The sequence below is a fragment of the Calidris pugnax genome, unplaced genomic scaffold (assembly GCF_001431845.1).
Source record: "Calidris pugnax isolate Ruff unplaced genomic scaffold, ASM143184v1 scaffold27, whole genome shotgun sequence".
Taxonomy (NCBI): Eukaryota; Metazoa; Chordata; class Aves; order Charadriiformes; family Scolopacidae; genus Calidris; species Calidris pugnax.
The window spans coordinates 9874659-9891050 of NW_015090893.1; the positions used below are offsets into that span (position 1 = coordinate 9874659).

Genomic DNA, 16392 nt, shown 5'->3' on the forward strand with positions numbered 1-16392 from the left:
AATTTTAAACAATTTGCTGCATCATCGAGGATATAGCCAAAGTGGTCTTTTTACTTTAAAATGAGTAGCCTTATCCCAGTTTCATGTAGACAAATCAAAGGTAATGTTTAGAAATAAAGATGTTTGAAAACTATTGTTTTCTTAAGGGATTTAAGCTTTGTTATTGTGAGGGATTAAAGAACTAAATTAAACCTCACAGGAGATCAGTCCCTTCCAAGAACATCACACCTATAATGTTCATTACAGCTAGGCACAATTCATCTCATTTTTATCATTCAACCCTACTTCTTCATGAATCTCATTTGCAGAGATTTGGATGTGATAGCTGGTGTTTTTCCAATTTTCTCTCTTGAAGATGCTTTTTACTCTGACCATAGTGCACTTGCACATCGGAAGTCTACAATTCTGAGAAACAGCCAAATTTAAGCTAAGATGCTTTTTGATAGGAATGGCTTTGGCATTCAGACAGGACACTGAGTTTCTCACTTATGCATCCCTGGTAATAATTACATATTTTTTTTTTAAATAATCTGAAAATAAGATGAGAAATAGCAGGTTAAAAAAGAGAAAGAGAGAGGGATTATTCAAAAGAAAATATTTCTGCATACCAACGTGTTACAACAATGTTTTTCAGTGCTGCCTACCCCAAAGGAGTTTGTGAAGGGTGACAAAAGACCCCAACTTTCTGTATGTTATACAAAATTATCTCTATGAAAATTTTAAAGGGGTCTGCACCTACATTGTAGAATTTGAGGACTCCATGCAAAGGAAACATGCTGAAAATATGCATATTAAAAAATGAAAGAAAGGTTTACATGAGGTGATGTTTTAGCATTTCCTACACAGTGTATGGTACATCTCTGCATCTGTTTCTGAGCCAACCATTTAAATCTTTATTTTTTGAATGTTTCTAGGTAGACCTAGATATAGATCTTATAGCTAACCTTAGACACCCATTATTTTAAATCTTGGCTTGTATGCATTTTTGCACTTGTGCGTATGTGTACACATGTATTTATTTATTTAAATGAAGGGGTAATCCATTGAGAGCTAGCCATTTTCAGTAATTTTTTTGCTGCATGCTCATGTGCATTACCGGAATGTGTCTGACAAATAGGAAAATATTCACATGTAAATGCTGTTCTTTCCCTTTTTATAATGACTGCCAAAGATGCATCAATTAACCTAGATGACTAGATGAAGTAACCAGCATGCATTAATTTCCTTCTGGCCCTCTGTATACATATCCCTAGTGAATTCTACCAGCCTGTTCTGAAATTGGTATGTTTAAATTCCAGTGCCTGAAACTGGACTCTGTTTCAGACTCCCTTAAGGCCAAATCTTCCCCATTAGACAAGAGGTCAGTGCAGTCAGAGGAAGAAGAAACTGCGAAGCTCACAAATTGTTTGACTTTTTTTCCAAGCCAGATTGCAGGTTGCTAACAGTGAACATTCAGAGTTAATTTATTTTGAGAAACCAACACATGATTCTTGCTAGACAGATCTAGTAATTTCATTCCTTAACTTTCATAAAAAAATTTGGGCTCAAGACGTGCATTCCTTGCATCTTCGGCACCCCCACTGGCTGCAGAGACGGGGCTAGGTGGGAAGGGAATGACTCCTCTGGTTCTTAGTTGCTGGAGAAAAATTGTTATCAGGAAGAAAATATCACGCTGTCTATCATGTTTATAATAACACTGATGAACACAGTGGAGCTGCCTCAAACACTGGCCTATTGCATCTTTAGTTCAAGTAAAGAGCAGTCACTAGGGAAACTCAAGAGATCTAGGTGTTAGATTTATCATTTGACTCAGCTCTGCATTTTTCATATTGCTTGGCGCATGCACGTGGTGTTTGTTTGGGCATTACATGGCAATAAAATATAGGAATTACATTTCAGATACCTCTATCTCTTTTTATTTCTAGTTTAAAAAATGACATCATGTCACGGTTTGATTTTAAAAATGGAAATCCAAGGCACAGGAGTATGTTTAAGTGAGGGAGTACTGAGACCAGAAAAGCAAGGAAATTCTGAGTTGGAAGGGACTTTCTAGCTCAAACCTTTCTGTGCAGGCTCTCGCTGTCCCACCCGCTTCCGTTTTCCATTGCTTGTGGGAATAAACACTCCAGGGAAAGTCAGTGGAAAGGAAACTTTATAAAAAGCAAGCCAAATTCACAACAACAACAACAAATAGCTCAAATGCTTGCATGTTTTCATTTAACGGTCTTTAATTAGCAAAGGAATAGTCTTTGCAGGGAGATTTGCAAAACAGACTTTTTTTCATTTGATGATGGGGTTTTGAAGTGGGTTTTTTTTTGCTGTCTTTGTAGAGCAGGCATAAAGGGGCCACTATGCATAAGAGTTGTTGGGTAGGGTTTGCTTGCAGCATGCCATGTCAAGATGTTGCTATAAAGCAACATCATCCATTGTTGGTATTGCTGTACTGCAGGCAATTTTGGCACCTGGAGTTTGGTATTATTATGGTCTGCCCTGTCTTATCCCTAACTCCCAGAGTCAAGGTTTTGTTTTGTTAGAGTCAGGGGCTTCTAGCAGAAATCCCCCAGAGACTGGAGACAGAAGCAACAGGCTGTTAGCAAAGGCAAATACCCTGGATCAGCAAAATGGCAGCATCTTGCCTCTATGAGAGGCAGGAGCTCCTGATTTCCATCTCTTCATAGAGTCTGTGCTTGGTAGGATTGGGGAGTCAGAAGCCACAATATTTTGTGTGACTACTCTCAGTTTTTGCTGCTTTCACCCCATACTGCTGTTTCTCAGTAGTGTGGAAATACAGACAGAAGTGCAGAATAAAAAGGAAGAGAGATGATTATAGAGATCGGCACCTGAGTTGGTGGAGAAAGAGGCCAAATGTCCAGCAGAAAACAAGTTCTTAGCTATAAAATGCCTCTGAAGATGCTAAGATCGCAAGGCTCCCATTGAAGACTCTGCCTTTCTAGCTGCCCTTGATTTTATTTAAAATATTCATTCTCTGTTCCTTCAAACGTTTTGACCTGGTTTACTATGGGCACAGAGAGACACATTAAATGTGTTCCTGGCCTGGCCTTCATTGCTGTGACCATGCTGCAGCATTTTTACATGGATTTCTTAATACCTTTTTGTGGCTAGGAGGTGTTGAGATGGGTAACTTTGCGTGTCTTGGCCACAACATCAACTTCTATTTGTGTTTTGGTGATGTTTCTCTCATCAAACAGGAAAACACTCAAAACAATTGCATTGTAGACCCCAAAGCCCCATCTCTTTTACATAGCTCTGGGTTTGTCACTAGGTGTCTAGTTTTGTTGTAGAGCCAGATTTTAAAAAAATAAAAATTGATTTGTACAGAGAAAAGGTAGAGTCTAAAGAATCTTCTTACATTCCACTGTTATAGCCACAACATTCTGGACATCATCTAAAGCCATTATAGCTGTCTGCTTCTGCAGGTCATTCTGGCCATCTTCCAACTCTCCCCCACAATACCTGTGCCTTTCAGGAAAACCAGTGACTCTCTGGTTCACCACAGGAGCAAGCATTGTGAGACATTTAATTCCCATGTGCAGCCTTTCCCTGGGCATTTTGCTTTTAACAATCAACACCAGATTTCTGATCTGGGATAGGGACGGTCAGACCCGTGGCCCTGAGGTCAATTTGTAGCCTTCAACCTCTCTTCGTTTTTGTTATTTTAGCCCTTAGAGTCCCTTCCCTCTCCTTGCATCCTTTTCCACTGGAAAAGCATATAAGAAGTTCATAGGTCTAAGTGCTGCTTTCTCATTGGTTTTGGGTCAAACAGAATGTAGAAGAAACAAGGGCTGAAAAATAAAAGGAATAAATGAAACCATGAATGCATGGGAAACAAATTAACTGGATATGTTTTACGTTCTGAAATATTTCCATAATGCTTCTATGTAGTGTGTGTTTATTTTTCTTTGAATAATAATGTTAAAATGTGTCTAATTCAATTACTCTCTGCATTCGCTGAATGAGTTTTCCTTGGTGAAGAGTTCTGCTACACTACCCCAAGCTACGAATTCCATATGATATTTGAACAGGTCCTTTTAATTGCTGATATTAAGTGTCGATCATTCTGCTGTAAGTTGGCAGTGTGGCCACAGAAACAAATTCCTCTCAGATACACCAGACAGTCATTCAATTAACAACCAAAGCTTTATTGACACAGTAGGAATTCATTATGTGAAATATTAAAAAAAGCCCTCCACTGACTAGTTAAAAAAAAGAGAGAGAGACTTTTAAGAAAGGTGGGTTATCTACATGTAGTTATTAAAATTATTGGTGCAGAATTTGAAATTATAGTTATGGTGGAAACATTTTTCTCAGAGGCATAAGCAACATTTCTGTTGAAAAATAAGTTGGACTTTGAAAAGATGAATATAATGCATGCATCCTTATTTCCATAGACATTGTGCATTTTCTTGATTAAAAGACTTACATTTTATGAGTTATGGCTTTAGACTTGCTGCATAAAGAGCTTCATGGCTTATTCTGTTAGAGTCTAATTTGAAAGAAAGTTCTTCCTCAAGGGTTTAAGAAGTAATTCATAAAATGGTAAGAATAATAAATATTGTGCCTTAACTCATACACTAGGATAGATAGACAGATTTTGTACACCTGGGTGTAATTTTACTTAATTCACACAAGAGACAGGCTGAAAGTTTATTGTTTGGAAGGAGAAAAATGGCTTAAATCTTGTATTTGCAAAAATGATTATATTAGCTTAAATGAAAATGCTACTCTATTAATGGCTTCAATAAGCTTTGCATTTGGAAAAGTATTTTAATAAAAAGTTACCTGAAGTTTACTGCAACTTAAAATATGTAAGTGAGGGAAAAGTACTTACTTTGATTTATATGTCTTTTGGAGCTGTAATTATTGGCTTTTTACTCACCTATGTAAAACAATGTACTTTTGTAAATGGATTTCTGGCCACTTTACTCCTTTTTTTTCACATAAAAAGTAAGCACTGTCAATCAAAGAATTTTAAGGTTTATTTCCTCTTTAGAAATGATTGATAGCCTTTTAGATTTACAAGTTGACAAGTTAAAGGGTTCTATTGGTATAATTATGTACTAAATTCACAGTCTTTCAATTTAAATGTCCTTTTAAAACCGCAAGATTATCATACCTGTATTTTGAAAAGTGGGCCAGTCAGTTTGGGTTGGTATACAAATTGCTTCCATTAGCCTTGGGACCTATTTGAATTTAATACAGTTTTTTAAAGTTAGTAGTACTTTCAATAGTACTTTTAAAATTTAGGGTAATGGGAATGCATTTTAAGTACAGTATGTGTTAGCTTGTTTTTAATGTATGGATGTCAAGAACACAAATAGAGAGTTTGTATTTCTTATTGATTCTTTTTTTCCAATCGTGGAAAAAAAAAAACCCATTCTTTGAATTAGAGCACTGGGAAATGTGTTATTGTGAATAAACTTCAAAGGCAGAGACCAGGCTCATACATACTGGGGACAGAGACAAAACCTTGCCTGAAGCTGGTACTTTCGATGCCACTAATGGTGGCCTCAGCACTGGCTCTTCTGCAGCACATGGAAATCAGAATTATCACCTTTTCTTTGGAGTTTTGCCAGCTGCTGATACAGAAACTGGTGTGGCCTTAACACTGAAGGTGGGGTTAAATACTTAAACAGGGCTTTTTCTTTGAGATATGACTAATTAGGTTTGACTTGGTTTATAAATGAACTAAGGAATGGAGGGCTGATATCGTCCAATCTGTGGTTAGATGTTCAGGCAGCTAAAGATTTCTTTTTTTCTTTTTGTCTAAGATTGAAAGGGTTGAATGGTTATAGACTAATGAGTGATATTTGACAACTACAGTTAAGGACCCAATCCTGCAAATTGCTGTGTGCAACCTTTCCCCACCACTAAAGTAAAGCTGAAGCTATTTGAAGCAGAAAGTTTTCAGTATCTCTCAGAGGATGCTTGATGCCTTGTGAGATTGGACCATAAAATTAACATTTTTTTTGGTCATTTAGTTCGGAAAATACTCACAGGAAATACTCTGTGGATTTCAAATGTGTTGAATGTGTGGGAAGATATGAGAAAATGACTGCTATCTCTGGGGGGATTTCAGAACTGGCCTCCATTTATTATATTGCAGAATTTAGTAACTACTTTCCCAAAGGATGTAAAGGGAAAATGGCCATAAACTAGACTGAATTAGAGAAGAAACACATTTGACAGAACCACGCTAAAATCTTCTAACATATTTGCAAAAGAAATGTAAATTAGAACTGTAGGGATTTTTTCTTTTCATCTTCTCAGAGAACAGCTATTTTTGCTAATAAATATAAATAGGAGCAAATTAATTTATTTTAAAATTTGAAGAAGATCTAAACTAAATGGGTTCACAAAAAGAAGCTATGTAAGGAAACCCAAAGGTAGTGAAACCGGCAGTTTACAAACCCAGGTACTGGGATATTTTCTGCAAGAACTACCCAGCAGAGTGGACAGCATGTGGCCAGGGTGTGAAAGGAAACATGGAAAAATAGACCCAACCATCCAAAAACCAAAAAGGGCACAAACAGGGGAAAAGCCTTATTCTTACCCCCTCCATACAATGACTCAAATATAAATAAAAGATCAAATTCAGATATTCCTGCTAAAGGGAAATGCATGAAAAAACCTGAGATTAGAGGGATGCCAAGGTCTCTGAGGAAATAAAAAACTTCTGACAATAGCCCAGAGAGTAAAATTCTGAAAGATTTCTAGTCTGGTGTTACCATAATACTGTAACAGTAATTTCAGGATATGCTCAGAAGATTCGTTTCTGATATTAGAGAAATATTTGAGATTCTGCTGGACTTTGTTCCTCTCCAGCCATTCCCCACCAGCCACACACATCTCTTGCACTGCTGTTGGGTAGATCTGGATGCCTCTACACCACCTTCCTTCTGCCTCAATTTGCAGTAGCATCGCTGGGGCTGCTTATGGAGTTGGGATGTACTGAAGGTTCAGGAGGATATAAAAATCTGACCCTTTGCTTGCCAGTAGGAACATCTGCTGTAGAAATGTGGTTTAAAAATAATACTTTGAATTGAATAGTTTTTTTAAAAACTGGACTGTTTTGGGGGGTTGTTTATGGAACACCAAATAATTAAAAACAAGCCAGGGATTACTTCCATGATAACTATGTGGTCTGGCTAAAGATCGTTAACATTAGGAGTATGACAAAAAATGTTCTCTTCACTTAAAAGGTGGAAGTATGGACAAATTGTGCCAGACTGGTGGAGTTGTGTCACTTGCTGTGGGGTAAGCATCACTGAGCCACATGAGAGTGCTTACACCAGTGAGACTGGCAGATACAGTCTGATGCTAAATCTCTTTTCAAGAATCAGATAGCATCGTTCTAGCCACATAGTAAAGTTCATAATAAAACTATCATAAAGGAGCAAGATATATTCATAATTTAGTAGGCAGAACTTGTGCAAGAAATAATTATTTTTTTGCTATTAGTAACCTAAGACAAAATAAGAAAAACTTTTAAGTGCCCCAAAAATGGAAAAAAAAAAAAAAAAATTTTCTTTCCACCAGAAAAAAAAGACTGAATATACAAAAATCCATAGTGAATTTTTTTTTTTCATTCAACTAAAAAAAATTGCAAACCAATTGCTGTGGAAAATTTCATCATCTCTATTGGCATGGGAGAGTCAAGATGTGCTGTTGTTTGGAGATGCTTGAGAATGCTTGACTGTTGTTCCAGTTCACCAAAGCACTTAGGAAATTTTAAGCACATGTTGAAGTCTCACTAACATCTGAGTTTTAAAGTGATCATATGACTGGAAATATAGCTAGAAGGTCATTCAGTGCAGTCCCTGTAATTATAGGCAATCATATAAAAAACATAATATGCTCAAATTTGCTTTGCTGAAAGCAAATGGGTTTAAGTATGTGCTTACAGATAAGCATGTGCTTAAAGGCTTGGCACAATCAGAGCTTCGATTAATGCAGGCAGACCAGCATTTTCACGAAGATTAAAGTGTTCCCCTTCCACCATTTCTCTCCTCCATTTTATTGGACAAGGACTGGGTAAAGATGAACTAAAAACAGAGATAATTTTTTTTTTAAATTCATTAAATCTTTTGGATCAGTTCCTTGCTGATTGGAGCCTGAGCTGGGCTGCTTAAGTCAGTGTCGATGAGTTAAAAATAAAGCCTCCGCCAAGACAAATGCCTGTAGTTCACAACAAAGTTATATGTGATCATTGCACATGGAGCATATTAAATGTACAATAGAATCTGGAACAAGAAAGACTCCCTAATAGTTACTTCTTTTGTCTTCCAATCACAAAGGGCCTTCCTTGTAATATGAAGGCAGGGAAAAAAACAACAAGAAACATGGGGTGCAAAGTATTTATCAAATTAATTTCATCATGGCTCTCAGAGATAAGAATTGCTTCCTATTTGAAAGATGTGTGCAACATCCCCAAATTTTCCACCTTGTTTTAGGAACTCAAGTGGGAGGGTTTGCATTGTTCTTTGAACCGAAGCCTCAAAACCAACCTCAAATAATGATTGAACCAAGACTTGATAGTCAGTGCAGATTTCAGAAAAAGGGGATTTTGCTGTGATCCTTCCTTGGCCTTGCAGTGCATTGCCAATTGTTACAGTGCAACAGAGCCTGCTTGCTCTGCGTTTGTCACATCATGATGTTGTTTGTTGTTGTTTCAGCTCTGAATGAACCCACCATTGACTATGGTTTCCAAAGGTTACAGAAGGTTATCCCCCGGCACCCTGGTGACCCTGAACGCTTGCCAAAGGTCAGCACAAAGTTTATTGTTTTATTAAATATGGTAAATCTGGTTACTGCATGTTTTTGTCTGAAAGTACAAGACTCTGAAAATGTAATGGTTTGGTACCCAACCCAGATAAGCTGAAACAGAGGCATGACCAATAGAGCCCAATCAGGAACTTTCATTCTATGCTTGTGAGATTTCTGTGACTCACAGCTAACTCAGACGGCTCTTGCCTGTCTTAAAAGGAAATCTTACTCTGTTCTGAAATACTTAACAGCATATTTTTGGTTGGTATTTTGGAACCTGAGCAGCTTATTCATAAAAAAATGACACTTCTTGGGTTTGGTATCATAGTACAACTGGCCATTATAATGTTGAGAACTTCACCACTGGTAAAATCAAGTTACTTGGATCTTCAGGAGATGTGTGTCCATTGCTGTTGCACGGTGTATTGATTTAGGATAGTAATTACTGCTTAAATACTGCTTTATTTTAGGACTGCTGAAATAATTGGAGCAATGTGTAGTGCAGTGATTTGATGTTCATTCCCATCAAAATTAGTGGAAGGATTTTTGCTGACTTGTGTCAGGTAAAAGCTGAGGAAGAAATGGAATAGTTCACATAGGCTTCTGGTGCTTCTGTCTTGTGCTGTGGAAATGCCGTCTGGGTCTGCACTCACAGCTGTTCTTGCTACCTTGCCATTATGTACATTCTCCAGTGAGAATTTGCAGTGGTTTTTGATATACTGGAGAAAGAGGTGGGTTATTTGAAAAAGTGTTTCTCATTGCCTCAGGAACACTGAGCTATAGTGTGTGTGAGCTGGAATCACTGCATGTGAACAACTGCACCATGTGTTTTATCTGCTTTGGCATCATGGCTGCTAGTGAGTGAGTTGGGGGGTCAAATAGGTCAAATGCGTGTATTTGAAGAAACTTGCCTTTGACTTATGGAAAGGAATATGTGAATTTGTAGACCTGAGACATAGAACAAATTGGACTTTGATGTCTTAGGACAGATCCCTCAGATAATGCACATCCAGTATAGCCTTTGTGACTGGGTAAATCCTGTGACCTTTCTTCAGTGGCTCCCTGAGCTGTTGCAGGCTTTTGTCAGGGATTGTTGTGGGCTTTGATTAGTTAAATTTCTGAAGTGTTTCAAAGGTGATAAGATTTCATGAACACCGTAACTTATTTTGTTTTATTTCTTGACAGAAATAAAATTCAGTATGTGATTTTTTTACAGGCTTGTTAAGTCTTTTATCTGTGCCTAGGAAGGCTGTAGACTGTGGTTTCAGGGTCGATGCTGTGTTGTCCTTCCCTCTTACCACCAGTGGAACATGCTGTCCTGGAGAGTTACATTTTACATTGGCTCTGTTCACCTTCTACAAGCTGTCCCTTTCTCTGACTTTTGGACAGATTTGCAGCAGGACACAGCTATCATAGGCTGTCAAATTTCCCTCCAGAGGTGCAACCATTTCCAAAGAAAGAGAGCAACCTTCTGTAGGGGCTCTTTCATCTGTACCGTGTCTCTGCTGCCAAATGTGCATGTGGAGAAAAAATTGTTTCTCAGAAAATAAGAGACTAGCCTTCACTATGCACCAGGCATTTGCAAGACCCAAAAGAAATGCTATAAAACTTCCCTGAACCCAATATTTCAGCTGACTACTAGATGGCCATAGCTTTCTTCTAAATCAGGAAATTCAAATAAAATAAGACTGAGCAATTCCAAATCGGTTTATGCAGTTGGGGGTTGTAGTGCATCACCAACTTCCATAGGTATTGGGCTTCCTCTCTGACACCCATGGCACTGAGGGTCCCCAGCAATGCTCTGTTGTGCTGATATGGGAATCCAGCCATCAGGCTGAGCACCCTCCTCATTCCTATTTAGACTGTTACCACACTGGTAAGCACACGTTCCTGCTATCTAGTGTCATGGGACATAAGAACAGGCAGAAGAAAGCTCCATCCAGCTCCATATCCTGACTTTTAGCTGGTATTTATGGATAGGATATGAGAGAATTAGTACTGAGTCATCTGTCCCCTCATATACCCTCTTGGTTTAATGTGTTTGGTCTTTGTATCTTTTCAAGCTATTTTTTCAAATCTTTAAATCAAGGGAAATTGTGGTTATGTATGCAGAGGTGTGATGCGATGGCCTAAAAAAACCCAGTTACTGCTTCAGGAGTGAACAAACTCAGTGAAGAAACTAGTGTCACAATGCAAGGTTAGAGGCAAACAGGACAAAGAGGACCTTTTTTTTTGTGTCTTTGGGTAATTCCTTCTGTGCAAGCTTGAAGGTTGGACCTCAAGTTCAAGACTCATTAATATGCCACGCACAGAGGCTGAATGCAGCAGGGGTTGGCACATGTCGACTTCTGTATTTGAGGCACTGATGGTTCAATTCCCAGCATCGCTTGCTGGCTCCAGGATCATAATCAAGGACGCGGTGAGTCTCTGTGCTGGGTGAGCACTGAACAGCACTCTTCCCCATGTCATTAAACCAGGAAGGGCTTTGGCAGTATTCCACCATAGACAATTCTCAGTGGCTACTTAGAAGAGAGTTGGAAGCCATATGGCTTCCACAGTGGAACCAGGGGCAGAGAGGGCAAATGTATGAGAGAGGCAGAGAGCGAGACAGCAGAGAGGAGAGCAGTGCTCAAAGCTTTCAATATCCTTTCCTCCATTTTCCCCATTATCCTGCCAGTGCATCATAACTTCCTATTCATTAAAAAGCTTATACTTATGCTTTAAATAAATAATACAAAACACATTTCTACAATTGGTGCTAGGGTTTGTGGCTATTATTCCATTGAAGCATTACTGATGAATTAGAGATGTTTCAAGAAACAGAAGTGGTTATGATTTTTGTGTTCATAAGGGCATGCAGCCCTTCCCATGGACCAACAAGCGCATTCTGCTGTGTGACTTATCCCCGCAGCCAAGGGGAACTGTTGAGGCCATCAAGCGAGTGTTACCACACGCTCTGCCCTCCAGACCTGAGGAGTTAACAGCCATATCTATGTCAACAGGCATTTCTAAAACCATTGAGGCTATTTGAGAAGTTTGATCTCCAGTAGTTTAGAACCAGTATTTTCAGAAGTGATCATTGTTCAGGCTTGGGATGAATTTTTTAAAATGTTCCAGCAATCTGCTGGAAGTAGGCAAAGGAAAAAGCCAGATTTTGATTTTATTTTTTTTCCCTGTCTCTCAGTGCTTCAGTAGCCAAATTTCAATGGAGAACATCTTCCCACAGTGAAGAGAATGGGAGCACCTGGGAACTAGGGTCTTTGGACTGCTAGACTGACAGTTGATGTAAAGAAGTGTTTGAAGTAGAAATGCAATATGTAGTTTCTGGAGAAAAAAGAGCAGGAGTTGATGTTGGTAGCTGGGCAATGGAGCCAGCTATGGGCCAGACTCTTGTTCCCTTCTTGTACAGAGCAGGCCAAGGAAAGCAGCCAGTGGAGGGTTGTCACTAGCAGATGTGCATGTCTGTACATAAACACAAACACAGGCACCAAGAGGAAAGACAGGCAATACAGAGGTGGTGGGATTAGCACCCAAAGCTTGGAGTGAGATCAAGTACCAGGAGTGTGCTGGACAGTATAGTCTTTCCTTTTTAATACACACAGGAGGCAGATCAGAGGAAACGAGATCTCTGGGGAGAAGTGAAAAGAAATACCATGATGCTAATGTTAAGAAATCATATCATTGTCCTGTAGGAGCAGTCCGTAGAGAGCTTGCCTGTGGAGCTGGGGAATAAGCCTACACGTGTGTGTGCAATTTCCCTGTCTCATGTGTTTGTATATAAGCACACAAATACACACGTGTTGTTGGTTCTTGCATACATAACTGCAGTGGAAATCACTAAAGAGTTCAGATCACAACAACATGTTGAGTCTATTGAGGTTCATTCATGTAACTGCCCTATAATCCTTAAAATAAATCCCTGGCAGATACATTGCGATTCTGCAATTTTGTTAAAACTCCACAGCTATAGCTGTTAAACAGTTTCAACTGTGAGCTAGATTTGAAACACATCCATCCTAAATGATTTAATAACAATGATTCCTCTTTATATGCAATTTCCTAGAATTTATTTGCCATTTTCACCACTCTTACAACTCATCACTTGCATTTAAATTAAGCGCAAGATTGTTCACTCTGTTTGAGAAGCAAGTCATTGCATCGACCCCCTCCGTGATCTGACGTCCTCTCCCTCCTAGTCTGTTGCTTAAATGCTCTCTCTAGGAGACCCCCTTATCCCTCCTGAAAGGGACATTTACTTCTGGTTTCTCTTCATGTAGATGAAAGTGGAGCCTCTCTCTCTCTAGCACTCGGGGGCCTCCCTGCTGAGCAGAGAGCACACGTAACCAGGCTTCACCTTCCCTTCAGCTCCTTTTCTCTGGTCAGTCATTAGACCCCACCAAGACATATCCCACCTCCTCATTTAGGACACTAATAGAAGACAGGTGGTTTTTAGGAACCAGTAGCTGGCAAAAGCAGTTGTCTTTTCCTGTATGAAATCCCACAGATCTGCCCTTTATCCATTGTGACATGGGTATTGTTTATATTACAAATAAAGATTGTCTCTAAATGTGGGTGGGTTGGCCCAGGCTTGCTAACAGAGGTTAAAATAGCAAGGAAGACAAGGCAACTCAGGTTTGCTGCTTCAGACAGACCCAATGGAAATTCCAGAATGGATCTCCATCTGTTAACTCAAGATACCGTATTTTAACCTAAGTTAGTCATTTTTCAGCTAAGAAAATACATGTTTTGGGGGATTTTTTTCCACCTAGTGTAACAAGAGGTTTGTTAGAAAACTTTTATACTAAGTATGGGCAGGAAGGGGGAACATGTGAAGAAGAGCTGTTGGGAGTTCATCTGTATAGCAAGGAGGGCATGAGATGTGCTTGGCGGTTTCTAAACTGGACTGTAAAATTTATAAGCATGTGAGACAAGAGTTAAGGTTGGTATTGAACCCTTAACAGTTGGGTTTTTTTCATTTCCTAACAATTTGGGCATTTAGTTGCTTGAGGGGCTTGTGTGGTTTTTTGGGTTTCAAAGCTGTTCAGAAGACAATGACCAAGATACTATGAAAGTATCGCCCTTACGGGATGGTGCACATCAGGGGCATGTCTGGGAATATGCAAAGAGTCTGAAATGAGAGAGAGCTCAGAGACAGAGCCATGCTGCTCACTGAAGGGCAGAGCCACATACAAACGGCTGGCAAGGAGCCCTTTCCTTTCTGAAGGTCAACAGTGTGCATACACATTTCAGTGAGTTTTCCTTATAAGTGGGTCAGCATTTACTCAGCAAACGATTAGAGCAGATGGTGTAATTTAGAGTCTATGACAAAACTTTTAATAGATCAGGGCTAACATGATGACAAGGAGCTCTGTGCCATTCTCCGTTCCTGATTTCTGCTTTGCCTTGGGGTAAAAATCATGCCTGGGATTGGATTTTCTAGCCTGCACATTCCATCTGAGCAACTCGAACCACTTGTTTGAACATCCTGTAAGAGGGATCCCCGCACTTCTCTATTCCTATATCTTTATTGTGATTATATTTAAATAAAATAATCAGCTGAGGGTGGTAGGAAGACACCAAACAGGTAAACATGGTCCCTCCGAGGAGCAGAGCTTTTGAAGGAAAAAGCCACAGTTTGAAGAAAGTAACAAAGGCTGCATTTGTGTATTTTGCTCCATGGAGCTGAAAATATCTAGTAAATTGATCCCGTGGGAGTAATAAATACACATTACTTTATCTTGTACTTCATGTCCTATACCCCTGAGCCTTGATAGAACAACACCACTTAATAGACTTAAAAAAAGAGTAATTACAGTCATTGGTTGTGTGATATTTCAGCCCTTCCAGCCCTGCCTGACCTTCTAATTTAGCTCACCGTGTCTAACTAATGCATTTATATTCATCTTTTATGAAGCATGTGTAGTACAAAATTGACTTTGCAGCCTTTAGCAAGCTGTCTTACCAGGTTTAGGATCTGGTTAGCACAGCGTACTGTATAGCATATGTACATTTACAGCAGAATCTTGTGTGCATATGGTTCTGATCAAGTATTACTTTTTATCCTTTTGGAAATAAAATAAAAAATATTTATTCCATTTCATCCTCCCCTCCCCTTTTTAAAGCTTTTATTCATTGCGGCATTATTTACAGCTAAACATGCAAGCAGAAAGATGCAAGCATTTTTAAAATGATTACCACTAATGTTTCTACTTGTCAGAAGTGCTTAAATTTTCCTGCACTTTGTCGAAAAACTTAGCACTTTTACCTTTTAAGAATTACAAATTTATAAGATCTTACCAAGCTGATTTACAAACACAGCTGACAGTTTATGATGAATGATGTTGCAAAATGTACAATATGTTTCTCTGTCATTTCTATGCATGTATATATTAAGAAGAAGATGAAGAAGAGCGAGAACCCCCCTCTGAAAGAAACCCTTGAGTTAGAGAGCACATGCACAAATCTCTCTCCTGCGTTTCCTCATAACTTCCTGCTCACTTCACTCATCCAGTAGAGCACAATTGTTCTCTGTGCATTTTCTCCCACCATATGGTATCCTCATTACCATACACTAAGGGTCCATATGGGGAACTTGTGAAGTGAACTGTATTCATTTTAACTGCCAGATGAGCAGCCTTTTGCTTTGCAAGCTTAGCTTAAGTCATCTGCTGTCTTTATGTTGTTATGGCAACACAGCACCAATAAAAAATTCTAATCTACTGTAAGTGTCTGGGATCACAGTATTTTAAATGCTTGCCGTAACTGTCCTCTAAGTGAAGATGCTTGTTCTTTTAGTATGACAAAGGGTTATTGTCAACTCCAGCAGGTGGCAGTAAAGAAATTGTTTCATTTTTTTAACCTTTTTTAAAAAAAATAATTTTCCTTTTTCCCCATCTCCCCCCACCTCAAAAAGTCATAGAATTGCACAACACGTTCTCTACATTTCCTGGGATTTCTGAAGCTGAGGTTGGAATTGGAGGTGATACTATTAAGTTGCAACTAAAATACTAAAGGTAGTAAAGTATGAAACTCTGGTGGCAGATCGTACACTTTATTGACAGAGATCCAGGCTCAAGTACCACTTCACTCGGATTCTGAAGCCTCTGTAGCCACACAGCTAGTTCCATTTTGGAGCTGTTTTTTAGCCACGTTTCCAAACTCCTGAATCAAACAGAAAGCTAATTAAGGATATCTTATAGGAATGGATGTAGGCAGCAGCCTCCTTAAATATAAATCATTTTCACCTCCGCAGGCCACATGATATGTTGCATCTCTGTCTCTCTGTCTGTATTGAAAGTGAATGTTTGTAGTCTCAGTTCATCAGTTCACATTAGCCTCATGCTGAATATTTAAACACAGAACAATTTGAACACACCATGAAGAGAGACAGTGACTGCACTTTCACTTGGAACAGCAAGAGCTCATCTAATAATAATTTAGTAAATCAGCCATTTAGTGGCTCAGTTGTACACTGTATTGTGCCAAATAATATTCAGTTCAACTGTATGCTGGTGAAATTGAAATTCAGACTGGAGTCACGTGGCACTTTTTTGCTCAATGGAGAGATGAAATGGAAAATCACCCTCCCAATAGACTGTTTGAATGTAG

At 39.0% G+C, this 16392-nt stretch overlaps 1 protein-coding gene across 1 annotated transcript in view; it reads left to right on the top strand.

Annotated features, from left to right (window-relative positions):
• Positions 1-16392, top strand: part of EBF1 (early B-cell factor 1) — a 280846-nt gene that overhangs the window by 240966 nt on the left and 23488 nt on the right. Inside the window, exon 11 of the mRNA XM_014947757.1 lies at positions 8694-8782. Coding sequence (XP_014803243.1) covers positions 8694-8782 — 89 coding nt within the window. The remainder of the gene's footprint in view (positions 1-8693; positions 8783-16392) is intronic.